We start from the raw sequence: 24,764 nt of genomic DNA, 5'->3' as shown, positions 1-24,764 counted from the left end.
AAAATGGAGAAGACGAGATTGGCGTGAAGAGGAATGAATGGTGATGTGATCGAAGTGCATTAGTTAAAACTTGGGGGGCCTCATGCCCAAATGAAGGTCCATTGTTAAAAAAAAAAGTTTTCGGGACTTAAAAAGGAGTTTAGCAGATTTGGTTAAACTTATTTTGTCGGGAAAATTATTTTTAATGAATGAGGGGAATGGGAAATGTGTATCTTTCATGAAGTTGCGAGGAAAGATGAAACGTAGGCATGAATGAAAACAACGATGGAATTAAAAGGAAATGTTATACAAAAATTCTCTCTCCGCTGAAAATAGGGGTTTCAAGTGTTTTTCAGGTGGAAAAGATGAAGTAATAAAGAAAAGTGTGAAAAAACGGAGGAAAAGTACTTGAGAGAAAGAAACGATTGGAATGGAACGAAATTTTTTTGCGAAAACTTAATGGGACAAAAAAATTGGTACAGTATGGGCCTGAACTAATGTTGCAACGTGAAAGACAAAGTATATATAAACAAAAGATCGCAGATTACAAAAATCATTCGCTTTGATCTTGGTTTGAACTGGGATTTTGTACTCTATCCAGTCCAGCTACCAAGTTACTCCCTCCTCCAGTTAAATTTGATAACTTTCCGGGGAGTATACGTCGTCGGATGTCGGACATTAAGAATTATCCTCAAGACGACGGTATCGTGTAGATAACGCCACAATGACAAAAAATATGCTGTATTTTGAACATCAACAAATGCCCTTTACAAAATATAGAAGAAAACAGTGAAATATCGAGATGCAATGAATGACTCAGTAATTGCGACTTTGATATGCGGAAGTTCTCATTCAAATTGAAGAAAATCATATACTCTTTCACAGTTAAAATTTTATGAGAACTCGCTTTGATAATTTGTACCATCAGGCTTGTTGGGAACTTCGATTACAACACCAAACAAAAAGTCGATTATAATTTCAATAATATGTAGCTTCCAAATTATCCTATGAAAAGGTTGCAAGGCATTGAAGCGCGTTTTATCTAAAACTTGAGCATTCTAAAAGTGCCAACTTTTTTTAAACCAATTTAGGCAATATATGTTCCAAAAATCTCATGGTGCAAATAGTGATAAATTTAAACTCTTTCTGAGAATTTCTGGGGTAAGTAAAATTTTTCGTTCTTCGCAATAAATGGATGATGTTCCAATACAGGAAAATCCAAAGGGTAGTTAGTAGCTCGACTTAATTACTCCTCATAACAGATATCAAGCCTTCTCAACTATCTCCATCAGTCTTTCAATCGAGTTCATCAGCGACTGCTCCTGAAATTTGTGTGGGCGAGTCGATGTCAAAGCAACGAACCCCTCGATACTTCATAGCTGGGATAGCTTAGAAAGGAGAGAGAGAGAGAGAAGCGGGAAGGCGATGTGCAAACCAATTTTCGCATTGTCGATGTAAAGCACGCTGCGAGCGCGCGTGATGGAATCTGCAGTGTTTCGCCCCAGAGGAGAGAGTCACCAAGCAGATCATCATCCCTCGCGGGCTTCAGAGGGGAAGGAAATACATATAAAAAGGAGGGACTTGTGGGTTGGAGGTGTCCACACAGAACGGAAGATAAGGGCGGAGGAGAGAGGGTGGGGGGGGGGGAGGCGAAAGGTCACCCAACAGATGGTGGTGGGAGTTGGTGTTACGGGGCACCCTTGGGGCGGGAAGCTGAGGACACGCAAAGCGGGGGGGAGGGGGTCACGAGGAGCTGATTGTGGTAGTGGAGTGGGGGCGCGGGGGGATTACCCACGAGCTCGGTGGAGTGGAGAGTTAAGTGAGACTCATTCAGGCGTGGGGCGAAGCGACCGCTCCGTGGGGAGAACAGCATCCATTCGTGAGGAGCAGAGCTGGCCGCACCAAGAGGGTGCCGAGTTCTTCCCAGTGGTAGATAACCGTTAGGGACACCGGTGGCAGCGCCCGACTCTTCTGCCAGAGAGGCGAAATAGATTCTCTCAGAGGACAAGGGATCACCAGTGTAACAGTGACTGGTACGTGAACACTCAGACAAGGAATTACATCTAGGGGAACGAACTTTGGACCATCATATCGGATGCTCAACGATAGTAAGCTTGTTCAAACCTCTAGTAGTTCATGTGTGTTGCATTGACAGGCACTGGGCACGCGGTTAAAAAGACTTCGTCTATGACCACCAAGCTAAGGACCACCAAATCGGAAGCTAATCGGTTAGGTATTCCGATTCCAACAGCAGATTTCACATGAAACAGTGACTGGTGCAAAATAAGGTGCTGGTGCAAAGATTTAGACTGACTTCTTCATAGGGAAACGAACTAAATACCTACCACCAGGTTGGATGCTACACGGCAGTGCTTAGCATATTCCGAGCCACCAGCATTTTGCTCGTGTGCTGGCACTGACTGACATCAGAAACGCGAAGTTCCTCCCAGAGGCGCCAGGTGAGACCGCCAGGTTGTATGGTAAACAATATTGCCTGAGGTGGTCCGCAGCACGTCCGCAAGTCAAGCACGGAGTCTGTCACCTCACACGGGGAGATTTCAGAGCTATCACACTACTTCGCAAAAAGCCAATCCCCATTCTCCTTTTTTTCCTTGTTGCCCTGACGAGGTCCTCTCCCTGCCCACTTCTAGACCCAGCTGCCGAATTTAGGAGAGTGGAATCGTCGGAGAAGATATAGGACACTCGCGATCTCGCGTCGCTTATCACAGTTCGTCCCAGCGTCGTGACCGGATTAGCTGCCTCCGTCTCCCCCTTCCCTTCCTCCGTTGTTGATCGATTCCTATCAGCCCTATTGTCACGGAGCACACTCTCGGTCGAATTGGATGGCCGGGCGCTTCTTCTGCGGAGAGATGCCACACTCGTACAACGACCGGATGATCAGCGGAGTCCTGGAAGGCATAGGGATATTCTAAGGTAATATACTTTTTAATTTTCGCAAGCTCTGCACAGATCAAGTGATTGAGGATGTAAATGAAAAGAGATAGGCTTAATTAGCGGATAGAAGCATAGAAAGGAGAGCTGATCCAGACTTGTCTTAAGATATGATTGGCTACAGTTGCAAACGGACTGGTTAAATGATAGACGCAATCCTTCCTTTCCGTTCTCCACGGTTGACGCTCATTGGTCCTCAATCAAACCGACAAGCGTAACCGTAACGGGTTATGTCAATAGTGATACGGCCTTTAGGATTGTTTTCATATGATTACGATGAAATATTTTCAACAACGCTCGTGAATCTCCTTGCGATTCTTTGCATTAATTCTGTTATGCTTATACCTGTATTAAGCACTGCATTTGTTTTCTCAACCGAAATTTCCTTCGCGAAGCGTCATTTATAGGTTGATTACCTGAAAATTGAGCAAACACAGCTCCTGGAAAGTAAAGCGACCATGAAAAACAGGGTCATGTTTTTCCTTTCCACGGGTGGATTGCAAAATTCTTTGCCCTAAACCGTATTCTGCTCCTTCTTCTATGACCAGTTGAATAACCGCAAACAATTCGTAGATAATAACCAGCTTCCTCAGGGTTTTTCCTGGAATATTTAAATGTCCATGCATACAGCAAATATTGCAGGGTGTAAACAACTATTACGATATAAAAAGACAAGGAGCCACCTCTTTTTGTGGTTTTGGTGTTTAGAGGAAGTAGTGAATTGTGCGAAGGTACGCAGGAGAAAATAAATACTACAATATAGCATTCAAAAGACTATTTTTATTTTATGCCGTCGAGAGAAAAACAGGGAGCACATGGATGTTAAATTTACTTTCAACGATATGCTCTTTATTTACTTGTGTTGATACTATTTATTTTCTCCCTCGTGTGTTGCGTCGGGGTCATCCTCCTCGTCCCTCGAGTTAACTTTTATTTCTAACGTCGTCTCTTGCAATCATATGTCAAACTGTAATCGTTAAGTATATCTCATCTTCATTCCGGTTGTATTTATAGAATAGTTTCGCCTCTTAGATCTCTTCCGCAATTAACATATCGCGTTCTTTTCATATTTACCCTTTTCCTTTCAGAGGTCAGTGGACTTCAATTGCGCTCCATACTTCAATTAACTCCCCTTGCTCCGCAAATTCATGTAATCAATATGCATTAATCCTGATAAGCTTCATTCATTACTCTTGGTTTGATTCCTTTTCCATACTGTGTTAAGTTGTACTATGAATGCACTAAGGCTTTAGAATGAAATAAGATAATTCAGGCTACATTTTCAGACTTTTACACTCCCCATTGCTTAATGTCGAGGTCAGATTTAGTTTGTAGATGTTAGATTTAGTATTTACATTAAATATGATTGGAGATGTTTTGAAGGGATTTGCAGTAACACTGAATCTATTGATGAAAGAGGGGAAATAATTGCTGTTGAGGCCTAAGAGTAAGATCGATTTCCAGTTATAAATTTAATTTTAGGGATTCAGAAGAGTGAAGTGCTAATAATGGAGACGTGCTTTTTAGCTAGGAAAAAACTTTATTCTCCCTCAGTCTGAATAATTTTGCATTCGCATCGCGCCTTCCCCGCGACGCGTTGTGCCTCATTCTAGTGGCGTAGGAAACAAATTATTTGATTATAAGTAAGTTATACTAACGTTTTATCTCGCAATTGTGAATACAGTTCATGTACTGCAGTAGTACGGGGCTTTTGCGGTGATTAAATGGATAAATATTTTCCGGGTTAATTCCGCATTGGCTCATTTCTGCGGATGTTTCGGGAGTATTCCAGCTATCGTCCTCGGGTCCTAATGATCAGCAGTGCTTCGGTCCCTCACATTTAATGCTAGTCATGGGGAGCGCTGATTTGCTCATTCGTCTTTCAAACGGCTCTTTCAACAATCGGATTCAAAACTGGCAAGTCAGCGCCTCCCTGACTTTCTAAAAATATTTGAATCCAGACTATCATGGGTCATGGATATTTTTGTGGGGGGGAGGTAAACTGAAAATTTTGGAAACGGAACGGTGGCAGAATGAGAGTAGTGAATACTCGACAGAATTATGAGGTCTAAGGAGCAGAAAGAGTCTGGGAAGGATGGGCATGGTGGTTCCTCATCATCGTGCATCCGCTACTGCCTAAATATGGCCGTTGAGAACTATCACAAAAAAACTTCAAGGCGACGCAATCTTTCCAACGAGTTTAACGTAATTCTCTCCGTTCGTGTTGCCATGCTCACAAGTTTTAAAGCATCAAATAGTTTGATGAATACAACAGTCGTGTGAAAAGTCGGGTGAAAAAAATGCCAATTTTAGGTCCCTGATGACGTAAGTATATATAATGTTCGAGATGGCTGCGTAGCTACCTCTGCCCTGCCAAGTTAATTAATTTTGCTGAGCCGATAGCAAATAGTTTCTTTGGCATCAAAGAGGAATTCCATGAAAATTATGATGTTGTCTACCGGTTTCGACGCCCAAAATGTCGTTTTAATGAACAAAAAGAACAAACCAGATACGGCAGTATTTGGTCTGGAACATGACGTTGTAGAGGTCGAAACCTGTGGACAGCAATAAACTTTTCCTGAAACTGTACAACGTTTTTTAATCATGTGAAATATACCATTATTCCACTTTTTTACTCGATTGAACAGGAACATGTAATAATGACTGTATATGATAAGGGAAACTATTTTCTTTAATTCTAGCTTACGTGAATTAAATTTTTACGTAGCGGTATTTTTGCCGGTTTAGTGTAGCTAGTTTTGGAAAGATGAGCTATGGAGGCGAAGTTGAGAATAAAAACTGTGCTCGATATGTTATCTCTAAAAATAACCTTCGTCCTTATCTGGCGGCTCGTAGTTTGCGGATCTAATTAGGGTCTAGGTCATCTTGCCGCCGGCGTTCGGAGCGGTCACTTGGACGCAAGCCATTCACGGTTCATTCATTACTGTGGAAAACACATTGGCCAATGCATGCTAAGCAGCGCGTTTGAACTGAGAAAAGTCTTCACAATCGCATTATATTATCAATGAAACACTCTCTTCGGTTGATATTTGGCATTGCATCCTTGAAACAATGGATGTATTTAGCTAAACATTTTGCTCTAACCACGTCTAACACTTTATTCTATAAGTTAAGAAAGTACACGTCTCATGTTACAGTGCTTTAAGCTTTATGATTTTAGTGAAATGGCCGCAGTTGAAAACACCAATTATGGTGTAGAATATGCAATTATAATTTTCTTTGATTTATTTCTAAAATTTGTGATATTTGTTTTGTTTCGAAATTTGTACAGGAAATTCTATAAGGTTCCATTCAAAATTCAAATTCCTGATATTGAGCTCAGTTTGAATGACCACGGACCAATTGCCATAGTATATTCAATAGTTCTATATCTAATTCTAGCGTTGCTGTAAAATGGAGGGATTTTATTTTTTTGGAAACGAGACAGAATAAATGCAGGATGTATTACATGAAGACAAATCTCAGTTATTTTCATGAACAATGTGGTTTACGCAATTTCCAATGATTTTTTACCTCCTCATCCTTTCATTTCCAAATCTCTTTCATTCTTTACTGATATTTCTCTTTTTTCTCTTTACTCCGGACTAAAGTTAATATCAGGCTTTCCTTGAAACCGTTCTCCTTTTTGTTACTTATTCCCTCACGGTGAACGTTTTTCAATGTCCCCGGATGTGACTTCGTGTCTCCGAATTTTTTTCTGTTTCTTAAGTGCATACATTGGTCATTTTCAGTCATCTACGGCATGGAAAATTTGTCCAGAGAAAACATTGAGAGTTAATCTCTTAATGAGTCCAATAAAGGCTATTTTTATCACTAAAGTATCTCAAAAATAATTTTTAGAAGAAAGAAAAAATTAAATAATGGAAATTTTTAAGGCTTGATACAAATTTAAAAAAATCAAACATAAGCTTCTGCAAAAAATAAAGGGAACTTTCCAATGTCAATTACACATATTGCCACGAGAGACTTTAATTTTTTGCTAACACACAGAGGGAGTGCTTGTAAATAAATAAATAGCTGTTTATCTTACGGGAGGAAGGACTTTGGAGTTACAGGATCTGAACATATAGGAAGAGCAAGAGTCATGAGTTTGTCTCAATTGGATACGAGGAACAAAAAAGTAAGATGTACTTCCTTGTCATAACAAGGAGAATGATATCTGATAAAAATTAGATAGACCTGGGGAAGGGGTTTGAAAAAAGGAATGAAAAACGTCTCTGGAAAAAATCGTGTCACGAGATAGCTTTATCAAGCGAGAGGTTTTAAGCATTCGTCATGAGGTTTCTGATAATAGGGGAAAATTGTGGAAATAGAAAATTATAGGTTGAGGAATCCAAGGTTTTTGATAATCACCCGAACCATTTAAAAATAGGTGTACCTAGCGATTAATAAAGTAATCTGGATTTATTCCCTTACACCATACTTCTCCATGAAAATAATTGCTATTTATAGCAATTTTAAGCCATAGGATATTGATGCCATCAAATTGAATATTAGCAAGCAACAGGCTGGGAAAAACGTTCATTTTATGTCGGATTATTGCTACAAAAGCTGCGCTTTAGAGCCAGATAAAAAATTATTGTTAAGTCAATGGAGAGAAAAATATAATAACCACCCACCTGTGGAAGTGGTCGCTTATCTAGAGACTTAATATAAGTATGGTGAATAATACTACAAGTAACTCGAAAACTAACGCAGTGCACTCTAGGCGAGACCGATGAGTTATTGCAGTTATCAAAGCTATATAATCATTCATTTCCTTTAAGACAATCGAAAATTATTTGGTGCATAAGCTAACTGTTACTTACAATAAAAAATTAGTATTGCAATTTAAATTAAATGTTAACTTGTCGCCGAATGGTGAAAATGAAGACGATAAAATATAAAGTCACTTTCGAACCGCGAACTCTAGACCCCCGTGATGGATATCACCGATGCTGACCACTACATCGAATGCAATTGGGAATTAGATAATGAATGTTATCAGTATCGCATGAAAATTAATTAATTACAGCCAAACTAAGACTAATTCAAATAATTCAGTAAAAAATACGACATTGTAAAAGGCGGAGCAAGGTACGTGGTCTCCCATTGTAAGAATGTGGCGCCAATACCGCCACAAGTTTTCGAGCGTAGCTCTTTCTGACGAGGTGTTCGTGCCGAGCATGTAATTTGGATCGCATCAACCGGCGACCTGCTATAGACTGTGACCATAGCTCCGAATGGCAGCCACACGAGGGTAGAGTTGCGCGATGGAATAAGCGTGGATAGGAGGCAAATTGTCTAGGGGACATCCTCCCAACTTTTCCCCACCAATATCCCCTCAATTCAGATAAACGTACGCTAGATGTGACTTGACGTGCGCGGCTTTGGAAGCGGATGTAGAGCGGCGCTGTGCGCCCAGGTTTGGAGCTCTTGACGCAAACATTTCTATTTACGAGACGAGGTACCCTGTTACGGCCATTGGAGTTTTTCATTTTCCAGTTGACTTTGAGGCCGTAGAGCTCACCTTTTTATCTATTTATATTTATGTTACCGAGGATCCTAGAGTCATTAACACAGTATAAACATATTAAACGACTCAAAATGAGTTTAAGAGTTATTAACTATTAATAGATCTCCTCGGTCATAATTACCTGCAACAATATCTGGTTTAATGCCAGCTAAATGTAAAATAATGACGTAGATAAAATTATTGTACTCAATAGTAAAGGCATGTAGGCTATATCGTGGAGAACTCTTCACATTCAGTTCAAATTGCAGCACTCTTTCGTAATTTTGCATGCCTTTCTAGTAATAGCAACTATGCCTGTTTTTATAGTACAGGTTATTCTGACTGGTGGATCTGACATTGGTGAATCTGGAGTCTCTCCTTGCTATGCTGTTCTCCCTCCGGCATCCAGTTCCATGTCATCAGATGATACTCGCTAATGATGAAAGTGAAAGTTAATCGACAAACGGTTCTTATCCCTGACCTCTTCCTGTACACGCGACCTCCTCATCAGCGGGTGAAATAATCTCGATTGTTTGAGGGCAAATATGGACAGAGAGGATGACGTAGTGTACTGTTACTCCAGCAACAGTTTTCCACAACGATGCTGACCCGAAGCCAAAGCCTTTTGGAAATTCATGTTTATGATCATATTCAGGCCGCTAGAGTCCCTCATTTTCTCACTGATTACAACCGAAGGGACACCTATATCACCATCTACATTGAACTTCTTTACTGACGAGCAGCATTAGAGCTCCAAGCATTAATTTATTGAGGTGGAAGTGGTCAATTTCAAACCCAATTTTAAATCGGTATTCACATGCTCATTTCTTATTCCCTTAAATCCAATTTGCATCTCATCTAAATTAATCTAATAAATCCACTGAAAAAATAACTATTCTATAATTATCAAGGTAAAGGACTTGTAAGACCTTTGAGTTGAAAGAATTCAATCGAAAGAGTCGAATTCTATGTCAGTAAATAAGAAGACTGAGGAAGAGCTAACGAAACGTTGTCCTGATGATTGAGTCCGTGCGCTAGAGCATTCAGACACACATTTATTTAATCGTTTTATTTCCGCTATTTCTCGTAAAAACCATGAAAAAAGACGATACAGCTATCGGCCACAACATGAGCCATGATGACCTGATGAAGGCTATCGTCGAGGAACTAGTGGGTGGGAAGAAAGGACCGCCCCGAATGAGTTACATTGGACAGGTTGTTAAGAAATTAAAAGAGAAAAAAAACGAAAATATAGGAAGGTTTGCAGATAGGAGCGCAGAGAGGAGAACTGCGTCAAATTAAGCTTCGGATTGATGACTTTATGACGATGAGTCCATCCAAAATGTGTTAGCGTGCAGTTTTCTTCCATGGACTGACATTGCTTCGAACTTCTACATAAATAAATTTTTAAATATGCAGACATTATAATATATTGAGTAAAAATAAAAACCAATCCCGCTACATTGTAATTTGTAGCTTACGCTTGCATATTACTTCCGGTTGCCCTAATAAAAAGCTACCTCTATTATGTTATCGTTACGTCCGTTACTTTTTTATCATCAACGCTCCAATTGAATTGATGGAACTGAATAATTGTAAAAACAAAGACATTTTCTCGTACTATCGTCACTATCACCCATACATTGACATCATAGTCTAGCTCCAATTGTTCAAAATTAGTCTCGCTGAGGACGAAATCCACCTTCTCCGCGTGGAACAAGAAGTTTTAATTTTTCAAAATTTCCGAAGATTATGGGTCGATATTTGGAAATAACTTCACTTTTTAATGTTTCGCAGAAATTTTATTTCACTTACTAACGCTTTACAAGTCGTTATCAAGGTAAAGGACTTGTAAAGAATTGAATTCTGCGTTAGTAAAAAAATCAGTGGGACATTTGAAAGTGAGGTTATAGCCGAACATAGTAATGTAGCTGCACTGAGGGAAGCCGTAGAATGAGTTGTACTCTTCAATCGAACAGTAAAAGCGCGTGTGAGAGTCCTAGAGTGCTGCTTTGTGCAGGGGTCACTCTTCAAAGGGTTATAGAGCCACGTGAGAGTCGCTAGCCTCGGTTTACCGACCGCTGGCTCTAGGAATAATGAGCTGCGTGCTTTAATGAGGCGCCAGCGCAATAAAACCGAAGACCTTGGCAGAGGTCGACGCGAAAGCGATTTTATCCCGAGGTGCGGCCGTCTCGTGTTTTTCCTTGTTCATCCAATTGAAAGAGCTGCGGCACTTTTGATGCCCTCCAATTCGATTTATTTTGTAGTGAAATTTCCTTCTTTACACAGCTTCCCCCGTGCGGACTGTTTTACATGCGGACTTATGGAGAAATGTTTTAGAAACCTCAATTTCTGTATGACAGTTACAATGCTCCCAGTCGAAGAAACAATTCTTCTATAAAAATAAAAGAGGATGTCTGTTTGTCTGTCCGCTATGTGTTTCCATGCGGTTACATGGATTACGAGAAAAGTTGGTTTAAAAGTACATTTCATGCTTCCAAACCCCGTAGTACTACTTTCATTTGCATACGACGCATCCTTTGGGTCATTTTCTCATTACTGTTTGTTACGTCACGTCATTCAACTTCTGCGGTTAGACATCCGGCCGGGTAGGCACACCTCTTGACACACTCAAAAAGAAAACATATAAAATCCTGCTATTTGACCATGAATTCCAAGTTTCCAAATTCTTTGAGTACTATCCTTCACGAGCAACGCCGGGTGGCTTACTAGTTCATCATAATCTATGAGAGCGAAAGAGGAAACTTAAAAACAAGTTTCAAACAGAAATATGCTCCTAAGAAATGCTTGAGAACTAACTCCAGACGATCAAAAACCACAATAAGGGAGCCGACGATGTTTTTTATACTGAAGTAATTGCTGTACGAGAGTGCCCCTTGCATTACTCGGTATATTACTCGACGTTTCGTGGTCTTTGCCGGTCACTTCTTTGAGGGAACAAGGAATATTTCGAGTGGAGAGCATTTACCTTGTTTCACGGAAGGATGTGGGCTGTAAGGGAAGGGTTGGAAGGCGTTGTCATTTTATTACACTTCCGAACAAGATTCCATTGTCGGCTGATACTGAGGCCGCAGTTCCTTATGAAGTTTTATTCGGATTTTTTAATATCCTAATGGATCAGCCAGGGTTTTGAAGTTTTCACAATCACGATCAATTTTTCGGAGTACAATCCCAAGTCTAGAGATAACATGTTCCGCTACTGCTGACTTCAATTCTTTCATGACGAATTTTTCACGCTCTTTTAATGAAATTTCACCGGAGAGACCGGTTTCGTCTCTATTTATTGCCGCAGGCTTGGCAAGGTATCCTTTTAAAGCTTCAACTTAAAATGATAAAAAAATTACAGATTCACGAGAGACCAAGATCTCAGAGTCGAAAATTAACTCAAGAAATTTCCTGCAACCTCTGTTGATGCGTCCCTTGCTAATGTTGACCCCCGAAGAGATTGTCACATGGCTCCCTGCGCTGTGTTTTCGAGCATCCGAACGCTGTGGAGTGCCTCGGGCCATTTTCCAGTCCGCTTCGATCTGGAACCTGGGAGCGTAAATAGTCTGCTTATTTGCAGATGCGAGACAGCAGTGGTGTTGAAATAACGACACGCTGTCTGAGTGCACCGCGGCTTATTGGGTGAGCGAGGATTGGGGGGGTGGGAGGGAGGACGATTGTAAGGAAGTGGTAGGTGGGAAGGGGGAAGGAGATGATAAAAAGTTCGGGATCATCCACTGCCGAGGGTATATGTGCCATCTGGCGTCGAAGCAACCCGATGGAAGCGAAACAGTTTGAGTGAGTCGCACGTATAGAAGGCTGTCAACGTGGATAACTTTAGAGAACCTTGTTTAGTTGTTCATGCATCATCTGATCAATGTTAACTTCATTGTCAAGATTATCAGTTTTTGTTTTCAGTATTTCTGGTCATAAAATTCTTCATTTAAGGTTCATTTCATGGGGGTGAAATAAAAATAAAGATAACATTAAGATACTCCGTCACCATAGCTATTTAATTAAGTTTAATACCCCTTATTTGCAATGGCATATAGCGTTTGACGTCGATCACTGCTTGGATCACGCATGAAAAATTGCAGCTGTACACATCTATCTTTAACAACGTTGACCTTTAGTTGACAGATCACCTGGTATCTTGGATATCAGGTGATCGGTGTTCATTCATCACATTTCACATCAGAAATGACAACTATTTTTGTTATATTCATCATTATCAAGAGTCATTAATCATAATATTGGTTTGACGCAGCTATCCACTTAGTTCTCCAATCGGCTAATCTTTTACACCCACATAATTCTTCAGTTTTACATCCGTCATCACCTATGAATTTCATTCGTGCCCTATCCCAACCGTTCTTCCCTGCCACCTATTCTTGAACGATAATTTTCATCTTTCAACTTTCCCTTGTCTCTCAAGATGTGGCCGATTGAATTGTCTCGTCATCTACTCAAAGTTTTCGAAATACTTCTCTTCTCCCCGACCCTTCTTGGAACTAACGCATTACTCACGTGATCTAGTGGCGGATCTATGGGGGGGGGGGGGCAAGGAGGCTATACCCCCCCCCCTTGGATATCCAGTTTACACTAGATAGAATGGTTATTTTGTTCGGACCCTCACTACTGCCGGTAGGGGGTTGCCCCTACGTACCCCCCCTTGTCCCTATCCTGGAGCCGCGACTGACACGATCTATACATTTAATATTCATCATTCTTCTATAACACCATATCTAAAAAGCTTCCAACCTTGATGCTTCCGCTACTGTCATCGTACATGCCTCACTACCTTTAAAGAATCATGCTCCAAATGTAAGTCCTAATAAAATCCTTTCTGACTTCACATGTTTTCACCTTTAACGAGACTCGTATTTTTAAGGGATTCCCTCTTCTATTGGGCTATTCGACTAACTATTTCCTTCTTACTTCCTCCATTGTTGGTCACTCGGCTACCCAAGCAGCAGAACTCCTCCGCCTTCTCAAGTTTATGATTTCCTAATTTCAGATTGGTCTCCGCCTCTTCTCTTTTCCTGAACTTAAGTTTTATTTGCAATGAAGATGTTCACCTTAAATCTAAATTATTTTTTCCATACTTAAAGAATTTCCTTCAGGTCTTTCTCTGTTTTAGCCATGACTGCTGCGTCATCTGCAAAATGAATTATGCTATTTTTTTCAACTTGGATTGTCACTCCTGGTGCTTTCTCATTTATTTCTTTGATAGCTTCCCCAATGAACACGTTGAAAATTATGGGGGACAGATCATACCTTTGTCTTACTTCTTTTCCTATTCTTGCTTCTTCGCAGTTGGACCCAAATTTAATCACAGCTATTTGGTTTTTATGTAAATTGTGGATAATTATTCGGTCATTATAATAAACTTCAATTTCTTTCAGGATTTTGAGCATTTAATTCCAATCTGCTCCATCAAAAGCCTTTCCTAAGTCCACAAACGCGATGAATTTGGATTTGTTCATCTCCGTTCTCTTCATTACGAGCAGCCTAAGAGCCAAAATGACTTTTCTTGCGCCATTGTTTTTCCTAAATCCGAATTGATTTTCATCCAGGGAACTCTTCTGCTTTCTGCTCTTTTCTCCCGTAAACGATTATTTTTCACATCTTGGACGCACGAATCATTAGGCTAATGGCCCTTAAGTCTTCACATTTTCCTGTTTTCTTCTTTTTGGGAATAGGAATGATGATTTTCTTCTTGAAGTCTCTTGTTTCCTGAAGTAAGTTTCCTGTTATGCACATGTCACAGATCGTTCTGCGGAGCTGAATTAATATTTTTTCCGCTGCATTTTTAATGATCCCTGCAGGAATATTGTCTATACCAGATACTTTATTTATACCAAGGTCCTTTATTGTCAAATTCGGATCTTACCATTTTCTTCACTGCATCTACCTTTCTACTTCTCTACATGCGAGAGGTTGTTCTGCACATTTCCGCAGCTCTTCTTCATCCATATTTCTCTTCCTTTTTTCGCTTTGCGACGTATTTTGTTCCTTATTTTCTAGTATTTGAGTTGACCTTCTTCGGGTTTTGCATCTTTGTTCTTTTTTATTTCTCCATTGAGATCTAAGACTTATTTCGTGGTCCATGGATTTCTCTTGACAGCTTTTCTTCTCCCAAGAACTTCTTTTGCGGCCTCCTGTAGTTTACTTATATCTTTCCTGCCATCTTCCACTTATTTCTCGATAATACCCTCCTTTAGTTTACTCTCTACTGCTTCTTGAAAAGCTAGCTTATAATGAGCATCATTAAAATTTTATACTTACCATACGTTCTTCACAGTTATGTTCAGTTTCTAGAATTTTAGGCGGCATTCATTATCACTAGATTATGTTCGCTATCGATATCTGCTCCTGTTATACTAGATAAAAAATTAAAGTATGCATTAGTTTTCCATTACTCCAAGCATATATAGTTTATCTGAGTTGCTATCTGAGTTTATCTGAGGGTCTATCTGAGTGTGTTGCTACTGTAATATATTTACATACAATCTTTAAAAAATATTTTTTCATGAATTCACGAAATGTTTTGCAAACCATGGGCGTGGCCAAGATTCACATTAGGCCCTTCCAGATCGATGGGAAGGATTCAAAGACCACTCAAATCATCCTTAGGTCCAGCCCAGAAGACTTGTAGTGAAATGCAATCAAGACATCCCTGTTTTGGAGGGGGAGGGAGGTTTTTTTGGCGTGGTCCATACTGCAAAGCCAGAAATCACGTAAGAACGAGCTGCACCGCACAAATTCTGGTGATATCCGATCTCTTTCGCAGAGCTACTAATAAATCAACATAAATGTCACTGTGAAAACATTCACTACAAGTGGCATAAAAACCGCTGAATTTTCTGCACCCACGCAGGCTGTTGTGATCCTAAAATTACTTCGAGGAAATCATCCCGTGTTTTAGTAAACACGACAACAACAGATCCATCAAATGTTGACACAAAAGGGAAAACTATAATGAAACAATGCATATGCATTCACACACACACTCAATACGGACAAGTGGGAAGGAGTGTGAAGTCAGCGGACATGAAAGGAGAAGGAACAAAATAAGTGATTTATTGAGGAAAATGGCATAAATGATGAGTTAGCTAACGAAGGACCTTTTCATTTGCCCTTTTATTGCTGAGGAAGCTAATTGACGGCGAGAGATATGTGGGATTTTCATGATTTATCGCCTGAGTATTGATTCAACAATCATTGACTAGCAGGCGTAAAGCATGATTTATCAGTATCTCGCAACTCGCTTGGTATTAATGTTTTTAATAATGCTGTCATAGTGCCTAGTCCACGTGACATGAGAGACTCCCAGAGTATTAATTTAATGAAATTTATACTTAATGGCTGCGTATCACCTGATCCCTCTCCGAGTTGAACCTGACGTTGAAGGGAGCCTTAGGTTTTGACTTCATCTGTTATATACGAAACAATGAAAACATTAGCAAAGTTCAGTCTTCAAGACTGCAAGATCATCACTGCAACACCTAGGTGGCACGTAATACGCTATTTAGGTTTACCGAAGTCTTCAACTGGAAGATTTACTCGTAAAAATTGCAAAAAAGTGCAACATGGTCACAGTACATAATGACTGAGAAATTATGGAGTCACAAGAATAGATAAGCTTTTATCATTGATCCCACATATTCATTTAGCCTCTTCAAACAAATACGATACCATAATATGTACTTAGAACTAGTTAGGGTAGCTAATCGACCTAAATAAAGCCATAAAGATTAGATTCTTCATCAAGGAAGACTGATTGGATAAAAGATTCAAATGGGAACCAATGTTGAAAAGTCTGATTGATTGGCTTCAGCAACTTTGGTTTCTTGCTGTTCCACTTCGTCGGCGTTCTAGTTTGATATCAATACCCCAAGGCTACATATAAATTCTAGATAAATACGATAAATGCCGCGTGAAGAGTTTTGTCTATTTCATATCTAGCCAAAAGATATTTGATTTAAGAATATTCCATCCTTCTTCATAGTTGTCTGCCAAACTATAATATTATTGGTGAGTTAATCAATGAAATGTTTAACAATGGATGCGATGTGATGCGCCAAAGAATTAAAATACCATTTTGTAAACTTTACATTGGGATCCAATCATTATTACGAGATAATTTTCTTTCACTCTTTTTTATCTCTGACTGATATACACCCCCAGATGATAGAACCATAGCAAAGTCATCCTTCATAGGCCAGAGTTTTCTGTTGCTAGAATATTATGAAGATTTTAGTTTGCTTATATCACATTAACTGTAACCTCATGCTAACATTTCTATAGATTTCAAATAAGTTCTTTCAGATTTTGTTTCAGAAATAAGAGTACTTTTCCGCGCATAAAAACCATACGTTATGATTCCTGATAGTAATATTGTGTTTATTTATAATTCTAATTGGGTTTTTATCTTTTTCGGTTTCTCCGAGCGATTCCTCATGGAGCTAATTTTAAATGACACCACGGAGTCATTTAAAGCGTTATATCACCAAAACCCTGACTAAATCGACACAGCATGTATCATAAAACAAACAAATCGTAAGAAAGATGAATCGGATCAGAGCGGCACGTTTACTCGCACGGATGACGTAATTAAGACAGCCAAAAGTGTCAATTCCATGAAGCAATACGGGTTTGTGGAGGTATGTACTTATGAAAACATATATCGCCCGCATTTATGACTCCATACGTTATCTTTCCATCCCTAGTTTTCATCCAGAGATAGTGGGAACATATGAACTACTCGTGATGGTCACTTATTTTTCGAAGACGACCGACATGTGCGGTTTTTCGTGACAGTTAGGACTGATGAGTCCTCTGATACGGGGAGGTGTATTAAGAAAGTGATGATTAGGCGAAGGAAAAGCTGCAATCGGCCACCTTTCAACCGAAGACATCAGCATACCTGAAGGTAAAAGTTCCATTTAATGGGAGGCATGGCTGGACAGTGTTTCAAATATAAGTATTTTAAAATACGTATTTGAATTAAATTTGTAATTTGTATTTGGTATTTCAAATACACTACCGGAATTTATCTTGTATTTTGTATTTCAAATGGATATTTTTGGTATTTTTCCCATTCTAAAATAAAAAATACTTTTGTAAAATACTTTTTAAGTAGCTCTGTAACACTTCTGCAACATTATGCCGCAGAGATTTCTTCGTTTTCGTTAGAATCGTTGTCTTCGTGTTTGCAAATTTCCATAACGCGTCAAGGCAGGTTGTATTTTTTTAAAGATCTCTTAGTTTCCATACAAATTTATCTTGTGTTTTAAAAGGCATTTAAAATACTATTTTGAAGTTTTTTTTTTCAAATTCCCAAGTCAAAGGTATTTAGCATTTTGCATTTCAAATGCATTTGGAGCGGTATTTTGTACTTAAAATACTCTTCAGCCTATATTTTGCCCAGCCCTGATGGGACAGATATGATTTTTCAAGATTGCACATTGAACCGCGAATAATGGTAATGAGGCCTACAAGAGTTTTCAACTGGGTGAAGGTATTCGTGGGCACCAAAGTTTCCACATTAATCTCTACCGTCATCTGGTGAAATAGAGAATTCACTCGTCTTGAGGACGACGAATCATGGCGAAACGCCGGTGAATTTAAACTCATTTCTCATCCATAATAATTTTTTCCTCAAGTGGCAGCCTTTTTGAATTCGATGATCACCTGAAATTATTCAATTAAACTACAAGATAATCAAAAGTGAGTCTGAGAACGAGACGGCAGTACCTACAGGAGCAATTGAAGAGGACGCATACCTCGCGTTCGCCCGATATTTTATCGCAACAAATACCTCGTTTAAAAGTGAAGCCCTCATATTAGAAATCTAAAGGAGTATATAGCAGATTCTTCTTAACTCAATTTTCCTATATCATGAATGTGAAAATTTTATTGCAGGATCTTATCAGATGTAAATTCATGGTAGATATTTGAAGTACAATAAAAAGTTGAAGAAGATCCAATCTATTTAGTCAGAAAATTTCAAGAGGGTACTGAAATAAAAATTATAAAAAAGAGCCTCGAAAAAAAGACAAAACATAGGGATCGAGAGGGATTGATGCGTCCCCTTAACCTGCTTCTCCTGTATAGCCTTTACGGACAGAAACATCTCAGATTTTTGTACTAATTTAAACGATTTCAGCAGCATATCCCACAAATCCACACCTCGGACTGGGAAAAATTTGATCGGAAGGTTGAGTAGAAACGAGAGAGGAAAAGACTCCTATTTCGACGAAATACGGATAGGGATCAAGTTCAAACCCTTTGGAGGAAGTGACGTCCTAAAGTCCTCTCCTAAGTTCAACAAAGTTGGCGTCAGATATCTAAATGTTTTTTTCAGAAATCGGGATTGAATATCTGGTCCCAACGTTGTAAAATAGTACCCTGCTCACATCGCCAGTTCAGCCCCATAATGGTAAATGTGTTAGGTACCACCGAACCTAGAGACGTATCGACTAAGTGATTCCAGCTATGCAGCATGAATGTGAATTTTTCTGTGAAACTTTTCAAAATTGCTGGCATATTGACAAAATTAACTTGATTAATAGAAAAAAGGAGGATGCAATGAAATATTTATCCTAAAATTCCAATTAAACACAATCTTGATGGCAAGAATATCTTAGATTATTCCCGAGACTCATATGCTCAACTTCAATTCGCTTGCTGTTATTTTCGCCAAAACAGCTGTTCACGAGGGAATTCGTTTTCCTGGTATTATTCCGAAAAGGTGACGCAATTTCCGTGTGCAACGCAGTCAAGCCAAGGATACTGATTATATGTTTATACGATAACAAAATATTTTGGAAAGTGTTTCAGTGACGTGATATCAAATCCGCGAAACGCAGAAGCATGCTGTTGTCTGCAAGATGCAACAGCCATAAAGATTAAAGTATAAATTAAGCGTTCACTTCATCACTCAATGAGTTTTTTTTTCAAATAATCACGCGACAAGAATGAAATTTATCGCATTGAAAGATGCTACCGAATGATAATCTGGTTTATTGAGGAAATTGATACGATTAGAGTCATATCTGACAATCAGTTGGAAAAATATTGACTGCTGAAAATTCTTCGCACCTTACCACTCACCAAAAAGAATAGAAATAACAGAATGAAAAAAGCATAGAATGTGTAAAAACATTTTAGCTCAAAATTTACGCGAAAAAGGAGCATGCGGTTTGGCCCAAACTAAGATTTTTAACATATTTTTGAGGTGCTAATATCCTAGTGTGTTTGGTAGCGTTCGAGACACGTTTTTCGGTATGGATGGAAGAACCTAATAGATAAGATGAAAATGATACAGGGTACCCGGCCTTTTATTACGGTGATTTGCATCTTAATTTAAATAATCATTTACACACCTGCGTTGAAAAATCAAATTTTATTGACCGAGAGCAGTGCAGGACATATTTTCACTTTATTAATTGCTAGGGCTATATACTCTATAAAAAACTTCGCGACAAAGTGTGCAACATTATACAGTCTAAGATGTATCTCCTCCGAATTATCCCCACCGAAATGCACTACCCCCTCCAAGAACAGGACCGATTGAGGATGGGGGACAGGGGATGGTGGTAGACCGCCCTTCCGTAATTTTAGGAAAAATGGGAAAGATGGCTTTTATTTAACGAGCTCAACAAAAATTATTGAATATAATTGGAGAATATCTCAAAGTCGCATGTCTACGTGCAGACGCGTAATCGCTGAGAGTTATGGCAAACCTCCGCGGAAAGTAGCAGATCTTTAGTCCACCCTAGTCCAAGAATTCCCCTGAAATTATTTCATAGTGCCGGTCCTCAGGGATTCAGGAATCCAGTTCCTAATGGAATGGCATCGGATTCCTGAATCTCTTTGGCCGATGGGCGAATCGCTCAACGAAGCGTTGAAAGAAGATTTGGAGACTAACCAAGCGTGAAACTCGTTAATATTCTAGGTATTTTCATGGCAATAAAATTTCCTTAAATTCATATTGTGTTGTTTTTCCCTCTATTATTCGTTGACCGGGGCAGCGGATCAAGAGGCGAGGAGGATCGCCGGTCGCGATGGATCTCGACGACCTCGGGAGTTCGAGGTCAGACACGAGATGCGGCTTCTCGTGGTTCGCGCCGCGCTGGCTGTCGGGGCTGGCGACACCCAAGACATTCCTCGTGGTCTACGGGCTGCTCGGAACTCTGCAGGCCATGGCTTACATATATTTCGTGGCCACGCTCACCACGCTCGAGAAGAGGTTCAAGATACCCAGTCAGACAACCGGTGAGTATAATTATGGATGGCAGGCCCCCATTTAGACTTTTAGACCTTCGCCACGTTGTCATGGCAACGGCATGATTATATCTTCAATTAATACGTAAAGTTAGCCTATACTTTTATCCTAGTGAAGAGACAAAGAATGAATAGTGCACCTTTTACCTTTTTTCTGGGTATATTTTTTCATAGCTGGTGATGTTCAGTTCATTCTCTATGTACAGATTCATTACTTGAAGCTTGTTTTGTCAATAAATGACCCAATTTCATTTACGCATCTACAGTGAAAAGGTGCCCAAAGAACAAGCAAAGTTTATGATAGGGAGCGAATGGCTGGCCATTCTCGGCTAGTCAACAATACGTATTTGAATGTCTTCGAAAAACAACTTTGCTTTCTTTCAGATCAACCGCTTGGCTTATCAACCACCCTGAGGAACTGAGATCCCTCGAAACACTAACAGATAGGCTATCTCTCGAGATTTAAGGCTTTAAGCTTTGTCATTATTGGATAGAAACTTTCTTCAACAAATCTTAAATACTTACTTATCCGATCATCCCTTCTCTCTGAGCAAATTTCTTCATCTAATATTGACATTCCCCAAGAAAAAATGGAGATATTCACTCTCCGATTAACTTTTAACCACATATTTTCCTTGTATGATCCTCCCCTCAATTTACAAATGCGGCGCGGAATCAGTGGTTGATCAAGATTCTGACAATTTATTTCGGTGGCGACGGGGATAAGTACTTGCCTACCATACCGAAGGTCGCGGGTTCGAGTCCCACTTGAATAGGTTGCCCCTTCCAGGACATGGATGTGTGTGATCGTCTGTTGTTGATTGTTTAAATTCCAGATGTAAAAACCTCATTGTACTGTTTTCGGGGGTAATTGAAATAAATAAATGAAATTCCCCAAAATTCATTGCGAAAATAATTTGGTTAAAACATACCAATGAACCATTTTCTTGATAGATCACCCACACAGAATTCATCCGGAAAAATTCGCGATGAAAATAACTTGTGTGAAATCCAAGGTAAAATAAATTGCTATTTTCTTTTTACAAACGCTATCTTCTATCATTACACTAGGTGGGTTTATAGTGATAATTTTTAAAAATGTGGGTCGTTATTAATATAATTTTTGTGGATTTTGAACAAAGGAATTTTTTACCATATTTATTCTTGAGCTGATTAAATTAATTCTCCAAAAGTTCCTAAAGTCTGTTTGTACTATATTGAACAATGGCGCACCAAACTTCAGATTCAATCATTATTAGATTTCCTAAATCTTTCTGTCACCCATGAGTCAAATTTAATGAAGGTACCTAAGTAAGGGATTTGTTGTGTTAACTATGAGCATATTGCTTGGACAGAGGTCAATTGAATACAACCAACAAGCAAGCATCATTAGCAAGGCGGTTTACGAGTGGCGGGATGACAGACTCAATGAAGCGAATAGTTGCTCAATTTAAAGTGGAGCCAGTTAAGCTTACTTCCTTCAGTCAAAGTCGAATTCTCCACACAGTCCCTCTCCAGATATGTAAAGTTTTTCGAAATGAATATCGTGAAAAATACTAAAAATCTGACGGTCAAACTTACTTTCTTCATTCAACGTCGCATTCACAACACAGTCCCTCTCCAGGGACATCAAGCTTTTCCCAAGAGTTAATCGTGAAAAATACTAAAAATCTGCTAGAAACATATTTTATATGCTTCCTTAAAAGTAACGTGAGTTGTTTTAGAGTGCCAACGATAAATCACTTACCTAACTGATATAATAAATCGTCAATAAGAGACTAAATGCTATAGTAAATCTCATTCGCTGATATTAACCTCCGCCATCATTTCTATGCATCCCCATGCATTCAATGTATCCCAAATCAAACATTAAATATCAGGGCCATCGAGGATATGTACTGTTTATTGTATAAAGTATAGAATCTAATGATTTGATCGTTGGATCATTCTTCCTCGTAGAATGATTCTCCAAAGTCGTTAGAACATTAATAGCTTTTCTTGGTTTCGCTTTTTAGTAGGGCCCTCTTCGCGTTGAGGTGTTTTTCCCTCTCCCGTCCCTTCCGCACCTTTTCTCTCCCAGAGGCGTCGTCGGGCTCCTATCGCGGCGGCGCCTCTTTCCTTTTCCCTTCCTCTCCAGCCCCTCCCCGGGTGATCGGGCGTATAAGCCACTGGCTTGGTTCCCGGCCCCGGTGCGTTGTATCCTCGAAGGGCTCCCCTGAGCCCTCATGCTCTTTGTATAAAGTAGAGACATAATTTGATTTGGGGTTGAATGCGATAATAAATTAAATAATAGTAATGAACCAATGTGATAGGAAAACTGCTGATTCATCGAACAGAAATGATTGCCACCCAATTAAATCGATCATTAAACTTGTCTATCTCTCGTGGTGAATTTTTGGTATATTTTGGCACATGAATACGCCACGAATTTATAACTTTTTCTAAAAAAATACTATCATAGAAAGACCGTTCCAAACATCTTCGGCCCGCGATACCCGTTTACCAGACTGAAAAAAATCACATATCAAGGCCTCATTTCAATCCAATCGCTATCAACAGGAGCCCCACCAATATGTTTTTGTCTTCAGTCGGCATCGGTTTAAAATACTTTTTCACAACTTCCTTTGAAGCTCGTATATTTAATAATGCAATGACATACGCCGTGTAAAGTGAATTGCAATTTTCTACACCACTACAAAAGGTTTCTTTGAAAAGGAAATCAGCTCGGCGAGAAGAGCTTATTGTGAAGCGTTACTCTTCATGGATTCAAGCAGCTCGTGTTTCTATCCTGAGAGATATGCGACCCTCAATTGAGGTTGCCCTTTCATTGGGGGAGGGGATGACGGTGAGTAAACACAATTTCCTTTTCAAGTGCACAGCATTGAGTGCACAGCGAAAAGCGACCGCGCTGATAAATCGCTTGCATTCTGCGTTCATCTAGTTCGAGGAACAACGCACAGCATAGTCTAGAAGACCTTATCCAAGGTGTACGGACATAACATATTTTTGTGCTGTATGCAACCACCCGACCACATGGTCGACTTGTTACAATTTGTTTAATAATAATAATAAATGCGATCGTTTCCGAAAGTAATAGGGTTGATTTACACTTGACGACTAAGAGGAGGCATCCTGCATTTCCATATAATACGCCAGTCAGTTCTTTGGAAGAAGGGAAATTAATGTTGAATTTTGATGATATAGACGGAAGTTCTCTCCAAAATATGCTTACTGTATCTTTACCCCTGAGATCAGCTTCATAAACTAAAATACCATGATGATGATTCAACCGTTTCCGACTCTGCGTCGAAGAATTTCGCAATAATGGGAGAAATAATAACTTTGTAGTATTTCAAAGTACTTTGCATTAACCCGATCGATTTCGGCACATACTGCAATCTTATTCAGGGTAATTCTTTCGGGAGTGAGTGAAAAATATATCCAATTTCTCGACAGGAAGTGGGGAAAATGAAAGAGGGGTGAGGTAGTGAAACGGAATGGTCATAAACGTGAGGGGAAATTCGATTTGGCGGAAGATGGTGGTTGCGGGAGGAAGGAAACTCATTAAATATCGATGTGAAAAAAGAGGGTAGTTGAGTTGGATCATGGTACAACATCGGGGTGACGTGAAATCATTTTAATCCTTTGCGGTCCAACGTCGAAGCTGGCTCGACAGACCAGGTGCAAGCATCAGGTCAAAAGTCAAGTAGAGCTCAACATCACAGGGTTATATGAGGGGATTATGCAAGGGCAATGTTTCAAGAGATGTTACGCATAGATAATTTTTAAATAATAACCTTTTTAATTGAACCTATAGCATAATATTACAGTCAGATGAAGTTTACTTTTAACAAAAAATAAAACATTTAAAAGAAAGCAATGAATCCTGTCAATTACTCCTTTTTTTCCAATTATTAATTTGGTCCAGACTATTTGAATTGAAATAAATGGACCACAAAGGATTAAATAAAAAAGCCAAAAAAATAAAAGAATCATTAACACTTAGATTGTTAACGAAATT

The 24,764-nt window shown here is 39.4% G+C and overlaps 1 protein-coding gene across 1 annotated transcript in view; it reads left to right on the top strand.

The window, feature by feature from the left end:
- Positions 1-1,796: 1,796 nt before the first annotated feature.
- Positions 1,797-24,764, top strand: part of LOC124153572 (solute carrier organic anion transporter family member 74D) — a 74,458-nt gene continuing 51,490 nt past the window's right edge. The window contains exons 1-2 of the mRNA XM_046526834.1: positions 1,797-2,913; positions 20,491-20,734. Of these exons, the coding sequence (XP_046382790.1) occupies positions 20,524-20,734 (211 nt within the window). The 5' untranslated portion in view covers positions 1,797-2,913; positions 20,491-20,523. The remainder of the gene's footprint in view (positions 2,914-20,490; positions 20,735-24,764) is intronic.

Source organism: Ischnura elegans, chromosome 2 (genome assembly GCF_921293095.1).
Source record: "Ischnura elegans chromosome 2, ioIscEleg1.1, whole genome shotgun sequence".
Taxonomy (NCBI): Eukaryota; Metazoa; Arthropoda; class Insecta; order Odonata; family Coenagrionidae; genus Ischnura; species Ischnura elegans.
This window is presented reverse-complemented; position numbering and strand designations above follow the sequence as displayed.